The sequence below is a fragment of the Phacochoerus africanus genome, chromosome 15 (assembly GCF_016906955.1).
Source record: "Phacochoerus africanus isolate WHEZ1 chromosome 15, ROS_Pafr_v1, whole genome shotgun sequence".
Classification (NCBI taxonomy): Eukaryota; Metazoa; Chordata; class Mammalia; order Artiodactyla; family Suidae; genus Phacochoerus; species Phacochoerus africanus.
Window position 1 is genome coordinate 134,642,873 of NC_062558.1, and position 14,702 is coordinate 134,657,574.

General features: G+C 42.4%; 1 protein-coding gene across 8 annotated transcripts in view; it reads left to right on the forward strand.

The window, feature by feature from the left end:
• ZRANB1 (zinc finger RANBP2-type containing 1) overlaps window positions 1-14,702 on the forward strand; it is a 71,882-nt gene that overhangs the window by 53,137 nt on the left and 4,043 nt on the right. For 7 of the 8 annotated variants that reach the window (XM_047759502.1, XM_047759501.1, XM_047759504.1 and 4 more), the window contains exons 3-6: window positions 94-281; window positions 2,634-2,787; window positions 4,926-4,997; window positions 5,491-5,689. In XM_047759502.1, the coding sequence (XP_047615458.1) occupies window positions 94-281; window positions 2,634-2,787; window positions 4,926-4,997; window positions 5,491-5,689 (613 nt within the window). Of the gene's footprint in view, window positions 1-93; window positions 282-2,463; window positions 2,553-2,633; window positions 2,788-4,925; window positions 4,998-5,490; window positions 5,690-14,702 lie in introns of those variants that run through there. The other variant, XM_047759507.1, reaches the window with a different exon arrangement.

The window sequence follows — 14,702 nt, forward strand, 5'->3', positions numbered from 1 at the left end:
CAGAGAATCAAAGAACTTAGAGTGAATGCTACAGGTTTATGCTTTTTGACGAAAAACAGTTAAACTTTTTTCTGTCTTTGATGCTTGTTTCAGGGGTTGTAGAAGGTGATTTAGCTGCTATAGAAGCATACAAATCATCAGGAGGGGACATCGCCCGCCAGCTCACTGCAGATGAAGTGCGCCTGCTGAACCGGCCTTCTGCTTTCGACGTTGGCTATACGCTGGTCCATCTGGCTATACGCTTTCAGAGGCAGGATATGCTAGCAGTACTGCTCACAGAGGTGAGTGTGGCTCTCCATTAAACATTCTTGTCTGTGAGGGGAATGTGTTCTTTAGCTTTCGTTTTTGATGTTATAATGTGTCTCAGTTCTTAAATGTTTTTGATTTGGTCTTGTACTCTGCTTTTAAAGTGGGTTGTGTATTGGCAGGGAAAGCGTGTGGAGTTTGGTTGGTGGTGGTGTCTGGAGAACGGAGAGAGAAGGCAGCTGTGAACCAAGGGCTGCAAGGCTGGTCGAGGACTGTGAGCAGGTTCTGGAGGGACTGGTGTAAGTCCCCGGCCTCCTGAGAGCTCTCTGGGGACTAACAGTGGGAGGACAATAGAGCCCCAGTGTATTTATTGTTGACGGCTGTGTAATAAATCCCTTCAGAACTTAGCAGCTTAAGACAACAAACACTTGTTATCTCACACAGTTTCTGGGGGTGAGGAATCCATGAGCAGCTTAGCTGAATGATTTTGCCTCAGGGTCTCATGAGGTTACAAACTGCCAGGGTTGTCAAAAGGCTCAACTGGGGCTAGAGGATCTGGTTCCAAGCACACTCATGTGGTTGTTGGCAGGAGGCTTCAAATTCTTGTCACTTGGGCCCCTTGGTAGGGCTGCTTGTGATGTGGTAGTTGATTTCACCCCGAGCAAGTGGGCTGAGAAAGGAGAGCGTGAGAGGGTGAGTCAGGTGTCTTCTAGATGTAACTTAAGGTAGGAAGTGATGTGCCAGCATTTCTGCCATAGTCTGTGGTACACAGAGACCAGCTCTGGTACATGATGGGGGAGGTAGGAAGGAGGCGTGTTCTAGGGAAGTAATAAAATTGGCAGTGGTGTTTATTCTCAATGGAACAGGGACTCCAGGGGCCAGGACAGAAGGGCCAGTAGGAAGACTGCAAAGGGGAGAGTGTGAGCCGGACTGAGGGCTGTGCCTGAGAGAGGGTGCAGGGCCAAGTACTTTTGGGGCGAGAACAGGAGAACATTCTGTTTTGAGAATATGTGTCTGGGACTGGGGTTTTAATTGGATTTTAGATCATAGACCTTGTTTGTAGTTTGGTAGAAGCCATGGACTTCTTTGCAAAAATTTCCTTTTTTTTTTTTTAAATATTTGGTTTTCCATACTTTGAGTGTTGCTTTGATTAGGCTTGTGGAGTTACTGGTAATCCTGGCCAATAAAGTTGAGGAGAATTGAATTTTCACACAGGAGTTTTCAGAATAGGATGTCTGATGGTCATGCAGGGTTTTCAAAACACTGCTTACTTACCTTAATGGCACGTACAATTAAGTTGTCCACGGATGTTTAGGTAGACGACATTATCAGCAAAACTTATTCTTGGTGTGGCTTATTGGAAGATCTGCTGCTCCAGGCCCCATTTGTGACTGGAAGTCTGCATTCGGGAAGGTCATCAAGGTTAGTGGCTGCATATGTAGTGACAGCAGAGCACAGAGCTAACTGGCTCCCTCAGGGCCACTCCAGACTTACTTTCTCTCTAGCAGATGCTCACTTTTGATTTCTGAGTTCTCTATATAGGTTTCTTAAGCTCCACAATAGGAATAGGAGTTAACTGTAAGATAATAGCTTTTCACTGTTTGTTCATCGTTTAAAAAGGATGGGAAAGTTCTGGCCAGTCCTTGGTGAGAGGCTCTGTGGTGGTGCACGGAGTTCATTCCTCTTGAGCTGTACCACGTGGGAGGTTTTCTGCCTGTTCTGTGCTTGAAGAAGCCAGATGCTTTTTTAAAAATTCGGAGTTAAAACAAGTGGGGAGGGACTTGAGGTCCTTGAGAACTAACTCTTTAAAAGGGTCACGCTTTTCTTTATTCTGTGTCTGGGTACTTGAAATATTCTTAACAGAGCAGGAGAAGAGTGTTTGTATTTTCCTTTCTCTGTGAGCTGGAATTCCATTAAGAATTTTTTTTTACAACACTGTAAATCAACTATACTTCAGTAAAACTTTAAAAAAATTTTTAAAGTTAAAAAAAGGATGTTTGTGTTGGGGGCATGATGTTATTCTTAAGTCGGTTTTTTTTTTTTTAGTCATCCCTTCCCTTCCAATAATGAATCTTTGTGAACAACTCCATTTTACATAAATTTTTGTATGCATCTTTATATATTTCCTTGGGATAAACTCTACTAAGAAGTGGAATTACTGAGACGAGAGGGTAAAGCATTTTTATCACTGTTTTTCAGGAAAGTTGTACTGGTATATACTTACCTGTTGAGGAAATAACACCCAATACCTCATATATTTAAAACAAGAGCAAAAACAAAACACCTTGAGTTACTGGGAGATTTTGGTAATTTCTTTTGAATACTATTGTTTTCTGCTTCCACTGATGATAAACGAGATGTAGAGGAAAGTTTCTTTTGTATTTAAGGTGTCTCAACAAGCTGCAAAGTGTATTCCAGCAATGGTGTGTCCTGAACTGACAGAGCAAATCCGGCGTGAGATAGCTGCTTCTCTGCATCAGAGAAAGGGGGATTTTGCTTGCTATTTTCTAACTGACCTTGTAACATTTACGTTGCCAGCAGGTAACTCCAAATTTCAATGTGAAAACAAATTTCCACTTTATTGTAGTTTTTTAATGTCTGAATGAAAATGTCTGTGTTAGAAAACGGATAACTTAGCTACTATATGTGGATCTCAAATTACTCAATTATCCTGTTTTACTGGAAGTGACTAGTGCAAGGGCCACGCATGAGCTAATACTTCAGATCTAAAGGAAGACAGCAGCTGGAAGTGTCATTACTTTCTTCGTTCATTACATCAATGTCTATGATATTTGCAAAGCAACTTTTTTTTTTTTTTTGGTCTTTTTCCAGGCTGCCCATGTGGCATATGGAAGTTCCTAGGCTAGGGGTCGAATTGGAGCCGCATCTGCCGACCTGCGCTGCAGCCACAGCAACACAGGATCTGAGCCGTGTCTGTGTCCTACACCAAAGCTTATGGCAATGATGGATCCTTAACCCACTGAGCGAGGCCAGGGATTGAACCTGAGTCCTCATAGATGCTAGTTGGGTTCATAACCTGCTGAACCACAACAGGAACTCCCGTGAAGCAACTTTTTATTTTTCAATTCCATGCCAAGTGGAAATATCTTCCAGGATGGTTTTTTGTCGGAAGGCATTGAATGAATGTACCAAATGGCAAAAGTTTCTAAGTAAAACTTATGTTTTGGCTTTTAGTGTTTTAAGCTTTTTTATGTTCAGATATAAACAGATATTTACACAGTGGTAGGAAATAATTAAGTCTTTTAAAATCATATAAATTTCATTTGAAATGCACTGTATATATTTAAACTTGTTACCCTAAGTGATTAGATTTTTATTTTGAATTGAGTATAGTAATACAGTTTAAATCAGTTTTGTAAGAGTAATAATGCTTCTCAGACTACTCAATTAGAAAACTGAACAGGACACAGAGAACTTGAAGAAGACGGCACAAACAGAGAGCTGTGTGCCAGAATGAACGGTTCCTTCACTTCTGCAGGAAGAACCCGAGGTCTGAGGTTTTAGGCCTGAGCAGAGGTTGAAAGTGTAAAGGGAAGAGGACAAAATTTGTCTGTTGTTACTATTTAACTCAAATATCGGATAGTCCTGTTCCCTTTTTCTTTTATTTCAGCTTTATTGAGTCATCATTGGCATAGGAAATTGTAATACATTGAAAGTGTACGTTGTGGTGATTGGATTCACACATACGTTGTGAAGGGATGGATTCTCCCCCGTTTAGACAATCCACACATTCCTCACCTCCCAGTTTTCCCATCTGTCTGTATTTGGGGTGAGAACATTCCCGTTCTCTTGGTGGCTTTTGTACAGTCCACTGTTACTGACTGTGGTCACCTTGTTTCGCATTAAATCCCAAGCCATCTTCATCGTGTAGCTTTGAGTGCGTTCTCTTTTACCAGTTCCCCTACCCCCTGCCCCTCTGCCTTGCTCCTGGCAACCCCTTTTCTACTCTTTAGTTCTCTGCGTTTGACTTTGTTTTTTTTAAGATTCCAGATAGAAGTGGTAGCATGCAATTATTTGTCTTCCTCTGTCGAGCTTATTTGACTTGGCATCGTATCTCCAAGGTCCCTCCATGTGTCGCCCTGGTTGAACAGGACCGCGTTGTATAGCTGTACACTCCTGCTCATTTTTAGCCTTCCACCTGATAGGCCCTTGGGTTGTTGCCGTGTACTGGCTATTGGGAGTAACGCTGCAACAAATACGGGGGTACAGATAGCTTTTTGATATCTTGTTGTCATTTCCTTTGGCTGTATACCCAAAAGTGGGGTTGCTGGATCTTATGATAGTTTATTTTAATTTTTTGAGGCTCCTTCATGCTGTTTTCCACAGTGGCTGTACCAGCTCACATGCCCACCAACCGTGCTTAAGGGTTCTCTTTTCTCCATGTTCTCCTCAGCATTTGGGACCCCATGTCTTTTTGATGAGAGCTAAATATAAGTACTGGTCCTATTATTTGTAGATACTTAACTGTTGTGATGATAAAGTACAGAAGGGAAATACTCCCCCCCCCATACATACATGCATGTGTTTTAAAAGAAGTGACTTGACAGCCTTCAGCAGAAAGGGAGCTATTTTAGAGGAAGTTACTGTTAAATGCTGGTATCAGATTTTTTAAGTTGTGAGATATACAAAGATCTTTTAAATCTGGCTTTTCTTTATAGATATTGAAGACTTGCCTCCAACAGTCCAAGAAAAATTATTTGATGAGGTGCTTGATAGAGATGTTCAAAAAGGTAAGCATTGAATTAATGAGTATAATTGAACTTTTATCATTTCAGTGAACTTTTTGCTTTGTAAGGTTTAGAGTAGTTTGGTGTATGGTCAACGCATTTCATTTCTACTAAATTAAAAATTTAAATTCTTTAAGCACAGTGTTGTACTGTGCTGTTAAAAATACTCATTCACAGCTCTTAATTATAGTAGAGCGAACAAATAAAAAAGGGATAAAAATTTTAAACCTTGGTTTTCTGTTTTCCTTCTAGAATGAGTGTATTTTCATATTAAACATTTTTAGAAAATGTAAAGAATTTAAAAGTTGAGTAAATTATTCTAGAACTGTTTCAGCTACTCACGGTTTATATTTCAGTTGATCAAAAATATTTAGGTGTTCATGACTAAGTTACATATCAACCTGTTTACATCTAGAGAATAGGTTTTTTCTTCCACTGAGTAGTTCTTAATTGCAGAGGCATGAAAATGAACATGTTATTTAAATTCCTTGTATAGAGTTAGAAGAAGAATCTCCAATTATAAATTGGTCCTTGGAATTGGCTACACGTTTGGACAGTAGACTCTATGCACTTTGGAACCGAACCGCAGGAGACTGCTTACTTGATTCAGTTCTCCAAGCTACCTGGGGCATTTATGACAAGGACTCGGTGCTTCGGAAAGCCCTGCATGACAGCCTGCATGACTGTTCACATTGGTGAGCTGCCATCCTCCCTTTTTAAATTCAGGCGTGCGCTGGCTGAATCATTTCCTTGCAGTGGTGGGGTGCTTTTTGTCTGTCCTGTTTTCTTTGAAAGCTGGGGGGGGGCTCTTTGGTTTTAGACATTGAGACACTTTGACCATCTCATTGGTTTTGCCTCTTTTTGCTAAGCGTAGAATTAGAAATGTTTGAAGTTGTAGCCTTAAATATAACAAGGTCTTTGCTCATGTTTTAAAGTACCTAGGATTTCATATTTTTGTTCAACTCTAAAAGCTTATGTTAATAATGTACTAAAAGTTTTTCTTCCCAAGACAGGTAGTCTTAAAACTACATTTTTGTATCTTGCAAATTTTCAAAATCTGTAGAAATATTTTAAAAATTTAGCCCAGTGGACCCCAGTATCTTCTTCATTGAATTGACCAAATTTTTTGGGCTGCACCCATGGCACATAGAAGTTCCCAGGCCAGGCATTGAACCCCCGCCACTGCAGAGACAATGCTGGATCCTTAACTTGCTGCACCACAGTGAACTGTCTGACCAGTTGTTAATTGTGGGGTTTTTTTTTGGGGGGGGGGGAGGTCTTTTTAGGGCCACATATGAAAGTTCCCAGGCTAGGGATCGAACCAGAGCTGTATCTTCTGGCCTACACCAGAGCCACAGCATTGCGGGATCCAAGCCACGTCTGCAACCTACACAGCTCGTGCTGACGCTGGATCCTTAACCCACTGAGCGAGATCAGGGATGGAACCCGAGTCCTCATGGATACTAGTTGGATTCGTTAACTGCTGCACCACAGCTGGAACTCCAGTTGTTTTTTTTTTTTTTTTTTGCTATTTCTTGGGCTGCTCCCTCGGCATGTGGAGATTCCCAGGCTAGGGGTCCAGTCGGCCACTGGCCTACGCCAGAGCCACAGCAACGTGGGATCCGAGCCATGTCTGCAACCTACACCACAGCTCACAGCAACACCGGATCCTTAACCCACTGAGCAAGGGCAGGGACCAAACCCGCAACCTCATGGTTCCTAGTCGGATTCGTTAACCACTGCGCCACGTCAGGAACTCCTCCAGTTGTTGATATTTTGCCGTATGTTCTCCCATCTCTTCTTACATGAATGCTCCCTTTTGCCAGTTAGTTTTAGACGTGGTAGTGCTTTGCCTTCAGTACTTTAGCCTGTTGGCTTTTAGGAACAAGGATATTCTGCTAAACCACATCCTCATTACCACAGCTGAGAAAATCAGTATTGACTCAGTTATCCAGCATCCAATCCAAATCTCACTTTCTGCTTGTCTCGAAAATATCTTTTTTTAAGAATCCGATAGCCAAGCAAGTATATGACTAGTCTTGAACTGTACATTCACCCACCGCGGTATCGTTACTGGAAATGATCACTGTATTGGTGAGTCAGTGGTTTTGTCTTTATGTCTGTTTAATGTAGGACATGTTCTTGGTTCTGTACATACCTTGTCTCATTTAGTTATTATATCATAAATGAGAAAATTGAGAGTGAAAGAGGCTAAATTGCCCATTGTTGACTTTAGGAAATAGCAGAAGTCATTTAAAATTTTGTGCTATTTTCTGTACATCAGAATCAAAATATGCTATTTTTCTCTTTCACCTGATTGAATACTTACACAATAATGATAATAGCATATTCTTTTTTTTTTTTTCTGGCTGCACCCATGGCATATGGAAGTTCCTGGGATTGAATTTGAAGTGCAGCTGTGACCTTTGCAGCTGGATCCTTTAACCCATTGTGCTAGGCTGGGGATCAAACCCACAACTCGATCCGAGCTGCTGTAGTTGGATTCTTAACCCACTGTGCTGTGGCAGAAACTCCTAATGGCTCTATTCTAAATAACTTTATTGCTGTATATAATTTTTTGAACGTATATTAGTTGTAAATTTAAGGATTATATGAGATCCATTAGACTATAAACGCCATGAGAAAAGTGTTTTTTGGTGGGGGGGTTCTTTTAGGGCCTCACTCGAGGCACATGGAGATTCCCAGGCTAGGGGTCGAATCGGAGCTATAGCTGCTGACCTACGGGATCCTAGCTGGGTCCTTGCTTGACCTTCGCACAGCGGGTGGCAATGCCAGATCCTTAACCCCACTGAGTGAGGCCAGGGATTGAACCTGCATCCTCATGGATACTAATTGGATTCATTTCCAATGAGCCAGTGAGAACTCTGAGGGAAGGATTTTATTATTTATTTATTTATTTATTTATTTATTTATTTTGTCATTTCTAGAGCCGCTCTCACAGCATATGGAGGTTCCCAGGCTAGGGATCAAATTGGAGCTGTAGCCACCAGCCTACGTCAGAGCTACAGCAACGCAGGATCTGAGCTGTGTCTGCGACCTACACCACAGCTCACAGCAACGCTGGATCCTTCACCCACTGAGCAAGGGCAGGGACCAAACCCGCAACCTCATGGTTCCTAGTCGATTTGTTAACCACTGAGCCATGACAGGAACACTGGAAAGGATTTTATTGTGCCTACAATAGCATGACACATAGTAAGTGCACAGTAAATACTTACCGAGTGATAATAGTCTCTAGAATTTGAAAATGAGAGCATTACGATTACCTTCTTGAGAGCTATACTACGGATCAAAGCATAAGACAATAGAGTAAATATTTGTGGCCACCTGAAAAATAAAATAGCTGCCTAGCTTGCAAGCCTGGATGGTATCCTGATTGCATGTGTAACATTAGCTTAATGAAAGAATCTATCAGTCAGAACTGATGGTTTAGGGAGTTCCCATTGCGGCTCAGTGGGTTATGAACCCGACCAGTATCCATGAGGATGCAGATTCAATCCCTGGCCTCGCTCAGTGGGTTGGGAGTCAGGCGTTGTGGTGAGCTGTGGTGTAGATCACAGACACAGCTCAGATCCCAAGTTGCTGTGACTCTGGTGTAGACTGGCAGCTGCAGCTGTGATTTGACTCCCAGCCTGGGAACTTCCATATGCTGCAGGTATGGTCCTAAAAAAAGCAAAGAAAAACAAAGAGAACTGTTAGTTTAGGTCATTCAGCCTTTGTCTAGGGGGAGGACTTTTGTTTGATGCTGTGGGTTGATCTGGTACTGTGGGCATTACCATTCCTTTTGTGGTGTGGCCCTACCACAGTGGGTTAGCCTGATGCCATTAAATGCTCAGTCTGTCTGGCCTCTCTAGACTGGATTGTGTGCTCGTCAGACAGCACTGTGATTGAGGGCGATTTGGCTGTCTGGATGGGCCTGCCCACACTGAGAGCGTGATAGTGGGATGGTTCCTCTGACAATGAATTTTGGGCATTGTGGTTTTACAAGTTTGCCTTACAGGTTTAGTTAATTTGATTCTGTCCTTGGAAGATGGATCTGTCCTCCAGGCATGGGTGAGGTCTAGCTGCTCAGCCTGGAGGCTGATCTGAACCTTGGTAAACCTACCACTTTGCAAGTGCTTTTTAAAAGGCATGCTAGAGCTTCTCCTCTGGTGGTTAATATCCTGACCCTGCTGTAAGGTTGAAAGTGTACTGTAAGCTTCATTAGGTGATAGTTTCTTCTCCCAAATGGGAGGGCTTAAAAACAAACAAACAAAACCCCAAGACATTAGTGGCCAGTAATAACAGTTTGGGGACTTTATGCTACCTGTTTCTCAAAGTTGGCAGTGGGTGATCTGGATGGGAGTTGGCCATTAACATTTGTATTAGGGCTGAAATTCTAGTTTTGAGTCATTTGATGTCCAAAGGCCTAATGGGAAGGTAAGGGGGAAAGAAAAAAAGAGTACTGAGGTAGTAAATGGGCTTCGACGGCTGTTAGAGTAGAAGGAGCTAGGCTGTGTGCGTGCAACCGCTGCGACGCCTTGTTGCAGCACATCTTTGGGTGATGGAGGCCGTGATTCTAAAGGGGATACTTCAGCTAAAGTGTGCCTGCCTTGGTACCACCTCTTCCAGCCCCTGCCGTCCAGGGTCTTCACCTGGCATGGGAAGCTGCCTGGAGTGTAGTGATCCCACAGGCATCTTTTTCACTATCCTGGGGTGGGGAGGGGTGAAGATTATCAAATGGAGGGAGAGGAAGCGTTGTTGCCATAGATTCAGGGCGTCAGTGTCATGGGTCAAACGTGTGAATAAGCAGTAAATAAGCAGTAAACTGTTGATTATTTGGAGTTGTGGCAAGTTTGTTGCCTGGGCTCTTAGATGACTGTTAGAAGGTAAATGAGAGGGACCTGCCCTAGGACAGGAGAGGAGCAGCCGGCATATCACTCGTGCAGTCTCCTTTTTAATCAGCTTTTTGCTAGTGTAACCTTTGCTCATAGTCCAAATCGGCTGGGATGAGACATTTTCTTAAGTCATATAAAATATCTAAATGAGAACTGGGAAAGTAATTTTCTTTTAGGTAAACTCTTCACCCATCACTTCAGTAGAGGCCATTTTTTGGTGCTGGTAGCTGTGCTGTGATTTGAGCTGACTCAAGTGCTTAAGAAAGAATCTGTGCTTGCCTCTGATTGACATGTCAATCCAAAGAGCCCAGTGGGAGAAATTAATCTGAAAGGGGAGAGAAATCAGGTCTTCTAGAAGTAGTATCTGTAGCTTAGTATTGTGGCTCTCTATATAAATTTTTAGACCTAAGTTTTTTTTTGTTTGTTTGTTTGTTTTTGTTGTTTTTTTTTTTTTTTGTCATTTTAGAGCTGTACTTGCAGCATATGGAGGTTCCCAGGCTAGGGGTCGAATCGGAGCTGTAGCCACCTGCCTACGCCAGAGCCACAGCAACAAAGGATCCAAGCTACATCTGTGACCTACACCACAGCTCAAGGCAACGCTGGATCCTCAACCCTCTGAGCAAGGCCAGGGATCGAACCCGAAACCTCATGGTTCCTAGTCTGATTCGTTAACCATGAGCCATGATGGGAACTCCAGGACTTACTTTTGAAGGAGAATTTCCTGGAGTATACATAAGATTCTTGGTTGGTGGGGTTTTTTTCCCTCAACTTTTAAAATATTTCAGTTCATTCTCTATTTGCTTGCGTGGTTTCTGAGAAGTTGGATGTCATTCTTATCTTTTGTTCCTCTATTCTTGTCTTCTTTCAGGATTTTTGTCTTTAGTTTTCTGTGGCTTGACTATGACATGCCTAGGTATAGTTTTTCTGGCATTTTTTTCCTTGATGTTCTCTGAGCTTCCTGGATCTGTGGTATATGGTGTCTGCTAGTAATTTGGTGAAAGTCTTGGTCATTGCTGTATCAGATATTTCTTGTGTTAGTTTCTTTTTTATCTCTGTTATTGTATGTTAATAGCTTTTGTGGTTGCCCCGTGGTTATTTGCCGTTCTCCTCTGTTTTTTGCCTTCTGTATTACCTTTGTGTTTAGATGCGGCGGTTTCTATTGATGTGGTTTCCGGAGGTTCTTTCCTTAGCCGCGTCCAGACTGCTACTAAGTCCACCAGAAATAGTCTTCACTTCTGCTCCCGTGTGTTGGTTCTCTCTTTGGGTTTTCATCTCTCTGCTTACATGGCCATCTGTTCTTGCCTGCTGTCTGCTTTATCCGTTAGAGCCCCTAGCATGCCTGTGCTTTCATCGAAGAATTTCATAGCTTTAAGCTTTTACATTTAAGCTCTCTGTCCCATTTGGAGCTAATTCGTGTTTAAGATGTGAAGTAAAGACCCAAGTCATCTGTTTTGCATGCGGATATCCACTTGTTCCAGTGCTGTTTGTTTATTTATTTATGTCTTTTTATGGGCACTCCCGCGGCATATGGAGGTTCCCAGGGGAGGGGGCAAATCGGAGCCTTAGTTGCTGGCCTACACCACAGCCAGAGCCATGCCAGATCCGAGCCTCAACTGTGCCCTACACCACAGCTCATGGCAACGCCGGATCCTTAACTTGCTGAACGAGGCCAGGGATTGAACCTGCGCCCTCATGGATGCTGGTCAGATTCGTTTCCACCGAGCCATGATGGGAACTCCTGGTGCTGTTTATTGAAAAGACTGGGCTTTCTCCCCTTTCAAACACCTATTAGGTGCTTTTGTCAAAAAGTAAAGGTTTGTTTCGGGACCCTCAGTATTTTCCTGTTGATCTTTATGTCTGTCCTTACGCCAACATTAGACTGTCCTGATGATTGTAGCTTTGAGGTAGGTTCTGAAACTAGGAATGTAAGTCTTTCCAGTCTTTTCCCCGTCGTCTTCAAGATTCTTTTTGCTATTCTGTATCCTTTGGATTTCTAGATAAATTTTAGGTTCTAGCTTCTGCAAAACATCCTCTGAGATTTTGATAGAGATTGTACTGAATCTAGAGATTAATTTAGGGAGTATTACCAGTTTGAGTATGGAGTCTTACCATCCATGAATGTGGAATTGATTTTTGAGTGTTAAACCAAACTTGTCTTGCTGTCTCGCTTGGCCATATGTTCCTGAATTGAGTTTGCTTGTCTCTGTTCTTATCAACAGACACGAGCCAGGTGGCTTGAGAGTTTAGGTCTTTGTGTGGTGGATGTGATTATTCGAACATGCTTATTTTTAAAAAATATTTTTGAAGCCCCTTATTCTGCAGTCTTCTTGAGCTTTGAGTGCAATCATTATTTAATTTCTGGCAAATTTAGCTGTCTTGCTCATTAAGTGGTTCTAGGCACTAACCAAGAAATTTCTTAACTACATATATATTTGTTTGTAACAGCTAGCTTCCTTTCTCCCTCCCTCCTGGCCACCCTCCATCCAGCCCTCCCTTCCTTCCTTCCTTCCTTCCTTCCTTCCTTGCCACATCTATGACATGCAGAAGTTCCTGGCCCAGGGATTAAACCTGAGGCCACAGCAGTGACAGCTTAACTGGGAAGCCACCAGGGAACATCCTGTAATAGCTTTCTATGTTTCATGATGTTTCTTGTTGAACTTATCAAAACAATGTATTTTGTCATTGGTGCATTCAAATACTCAAATCTCTGAGTATTCGGGTATTTTAAAAGAGGGATATCCATATTTTATTTTTATTAGAAAAATTTTTATTTTAGGGTCACACCTGCGGCATATGAAAGTCCTCAGGCTAGGGGTTGAACTGGAGCCACAGCAACACAGCCCCTGAACTGCACCTGCAACCTACACCACAGCTCAAAGCGACGCTGGATCCTTAACCCACTGAGCAAGGCCAGGGATTGAACCTGCATCCTCACGGATACTAGTCGTGGCCACTGAGCCACAACAGGAACTCCTCCATATTTTACTTTATTTTTTTTTTTGGCTTTTTTTCTATTTTAGGGCTGTACCCTCAGCAAATGGAGGCTAGGCTAGAGGTTGAATCAGAGCTGTAGTTGCTGGCTACACAACAGCCACAGCAACTCCGGATCCGAGCTATGTCTGCGACCTATACCACAGCTTACGGCAATGCTGGATCCTTAACCTACTGAGCAAGGCCAGGGATCGAACCTGTGTCCTCATGTATGCTAGTCAGATTCATTTCCTCTGAGCGATAACAGGAACTCCATGTTTTATTGTTAAACATTTGACATCAAAACATTCCTGATTGAAAAGAAAACAAAAACAAAAAAACCTGTGGTTGCTTGGAATAGAAATTTTTTTTTTCCAAATCAAATAAGAGTTAAGCCTCTGCCACATTCTTTTTTAGTCCTTTTATTTAAAATTTTTATTTATTTATTGGCCAGGCCCATGGCATGTGGAAGTTCTTGGGCCAGGGGTCAGACTTATACCATAGCAGTAACTAGAGCCACAGCAGTGACAGCGCCTGATCCTTAACCTGCGTACTCCATTTTTAGTCCTTTTGGAAAATGTAAAATACGTTTACTTTTTTTTTCTTTTCTTTTCCGTGGTGCACCTGTGGCATGTGGAGGTTCCCAGCCTGGGGGTCCAATCGGAGCTATAGCTGCTGACCTACACCACAGCCACAGCAATGACAGATCTAAGCCACGTCTGTGACCTACACCACAGCTCACGGCAGCATCAGACACCCGACCCACTGAGTGAGGCCAGGGATTGAATCCGCATCCTCATGGTTACGAATGGGATTCGTTTCCACTGTGCCACAAAGAGAACCCCTAATTTCTTTATGGAGACCTTCATTAAGATACTCTAAAGAAACATGGGACACGAAGACATTTATTACATGAACTTTTCAACAGTAGCAAAAGAAAGTTTTCTGATCTTTTGCTTCTTTTACCTAGAATTTAAATCCATGAACGTATTGGAGGTGACTGGTTGTTTAAAAGTGAGAGGAATGTGATGGTACAAATGGGTTAAATGTCTGTCCTCGGGGTCTCGTGGTTCGTTTTGTAGGACAGTGAATCACAGTTTCGAGCGTAATGATACCTGGCTTTATTTAATTTTATACTTGATGTAAAGAGAATATTTTTAGTAACTCAGTCTACCAGTGGTCTACCATTGATTTTTTTTTCCTTTTTTCTTTTTTAGGGTCCCACCTGCAGCATATGGAGGTTCCCAGGCTAGGGGTTGAATCAGAGCTATAGCTGCCGGCCTACACCCCAGCCACAGCAACATCAGATCTCAGCTGTGTCTACACATGACCTACACCACAGCTCACGTCAGCGCCGGCTCCTTAACCCACTGAACAAGGCCAGGGATCCTACCCGCATCCTCAGGGATCCTAGTTGGATTCGTTTCTGCTGTGCCACGACGGGAACTCCCTAGCTTCATTTTTAATCTTCACAGTTTATTAGGCTGAAGTATTTAGGAGGACATTAATAAGCATGAAGAAGGGGTTTTGTAGTTTTTTTATTATCATGTGATCAAGTAATTTTATTTAATGAATGAAATCTCAGGGAAGTGATTTTGGTACTCTTCTAAACTCATGGGCTGTTTCTAGTCTATCGTTTGTACCGTGACCAAGCAACGTGTACTATTCATTAGTGGAGAAGTGTTAATGATTTTGATTTTATCCAACCTCTTGGCTGATTTTGAGTGGTTTTCTTTTTAGGTTGCGAACCAATAGTAGACGATTGAAATCAACTGTTCTCATCACTAGTGTTTGAAGTTTTGATGAAAATTTGGTGGGTGGTGAATCAGATTTTGTCTGA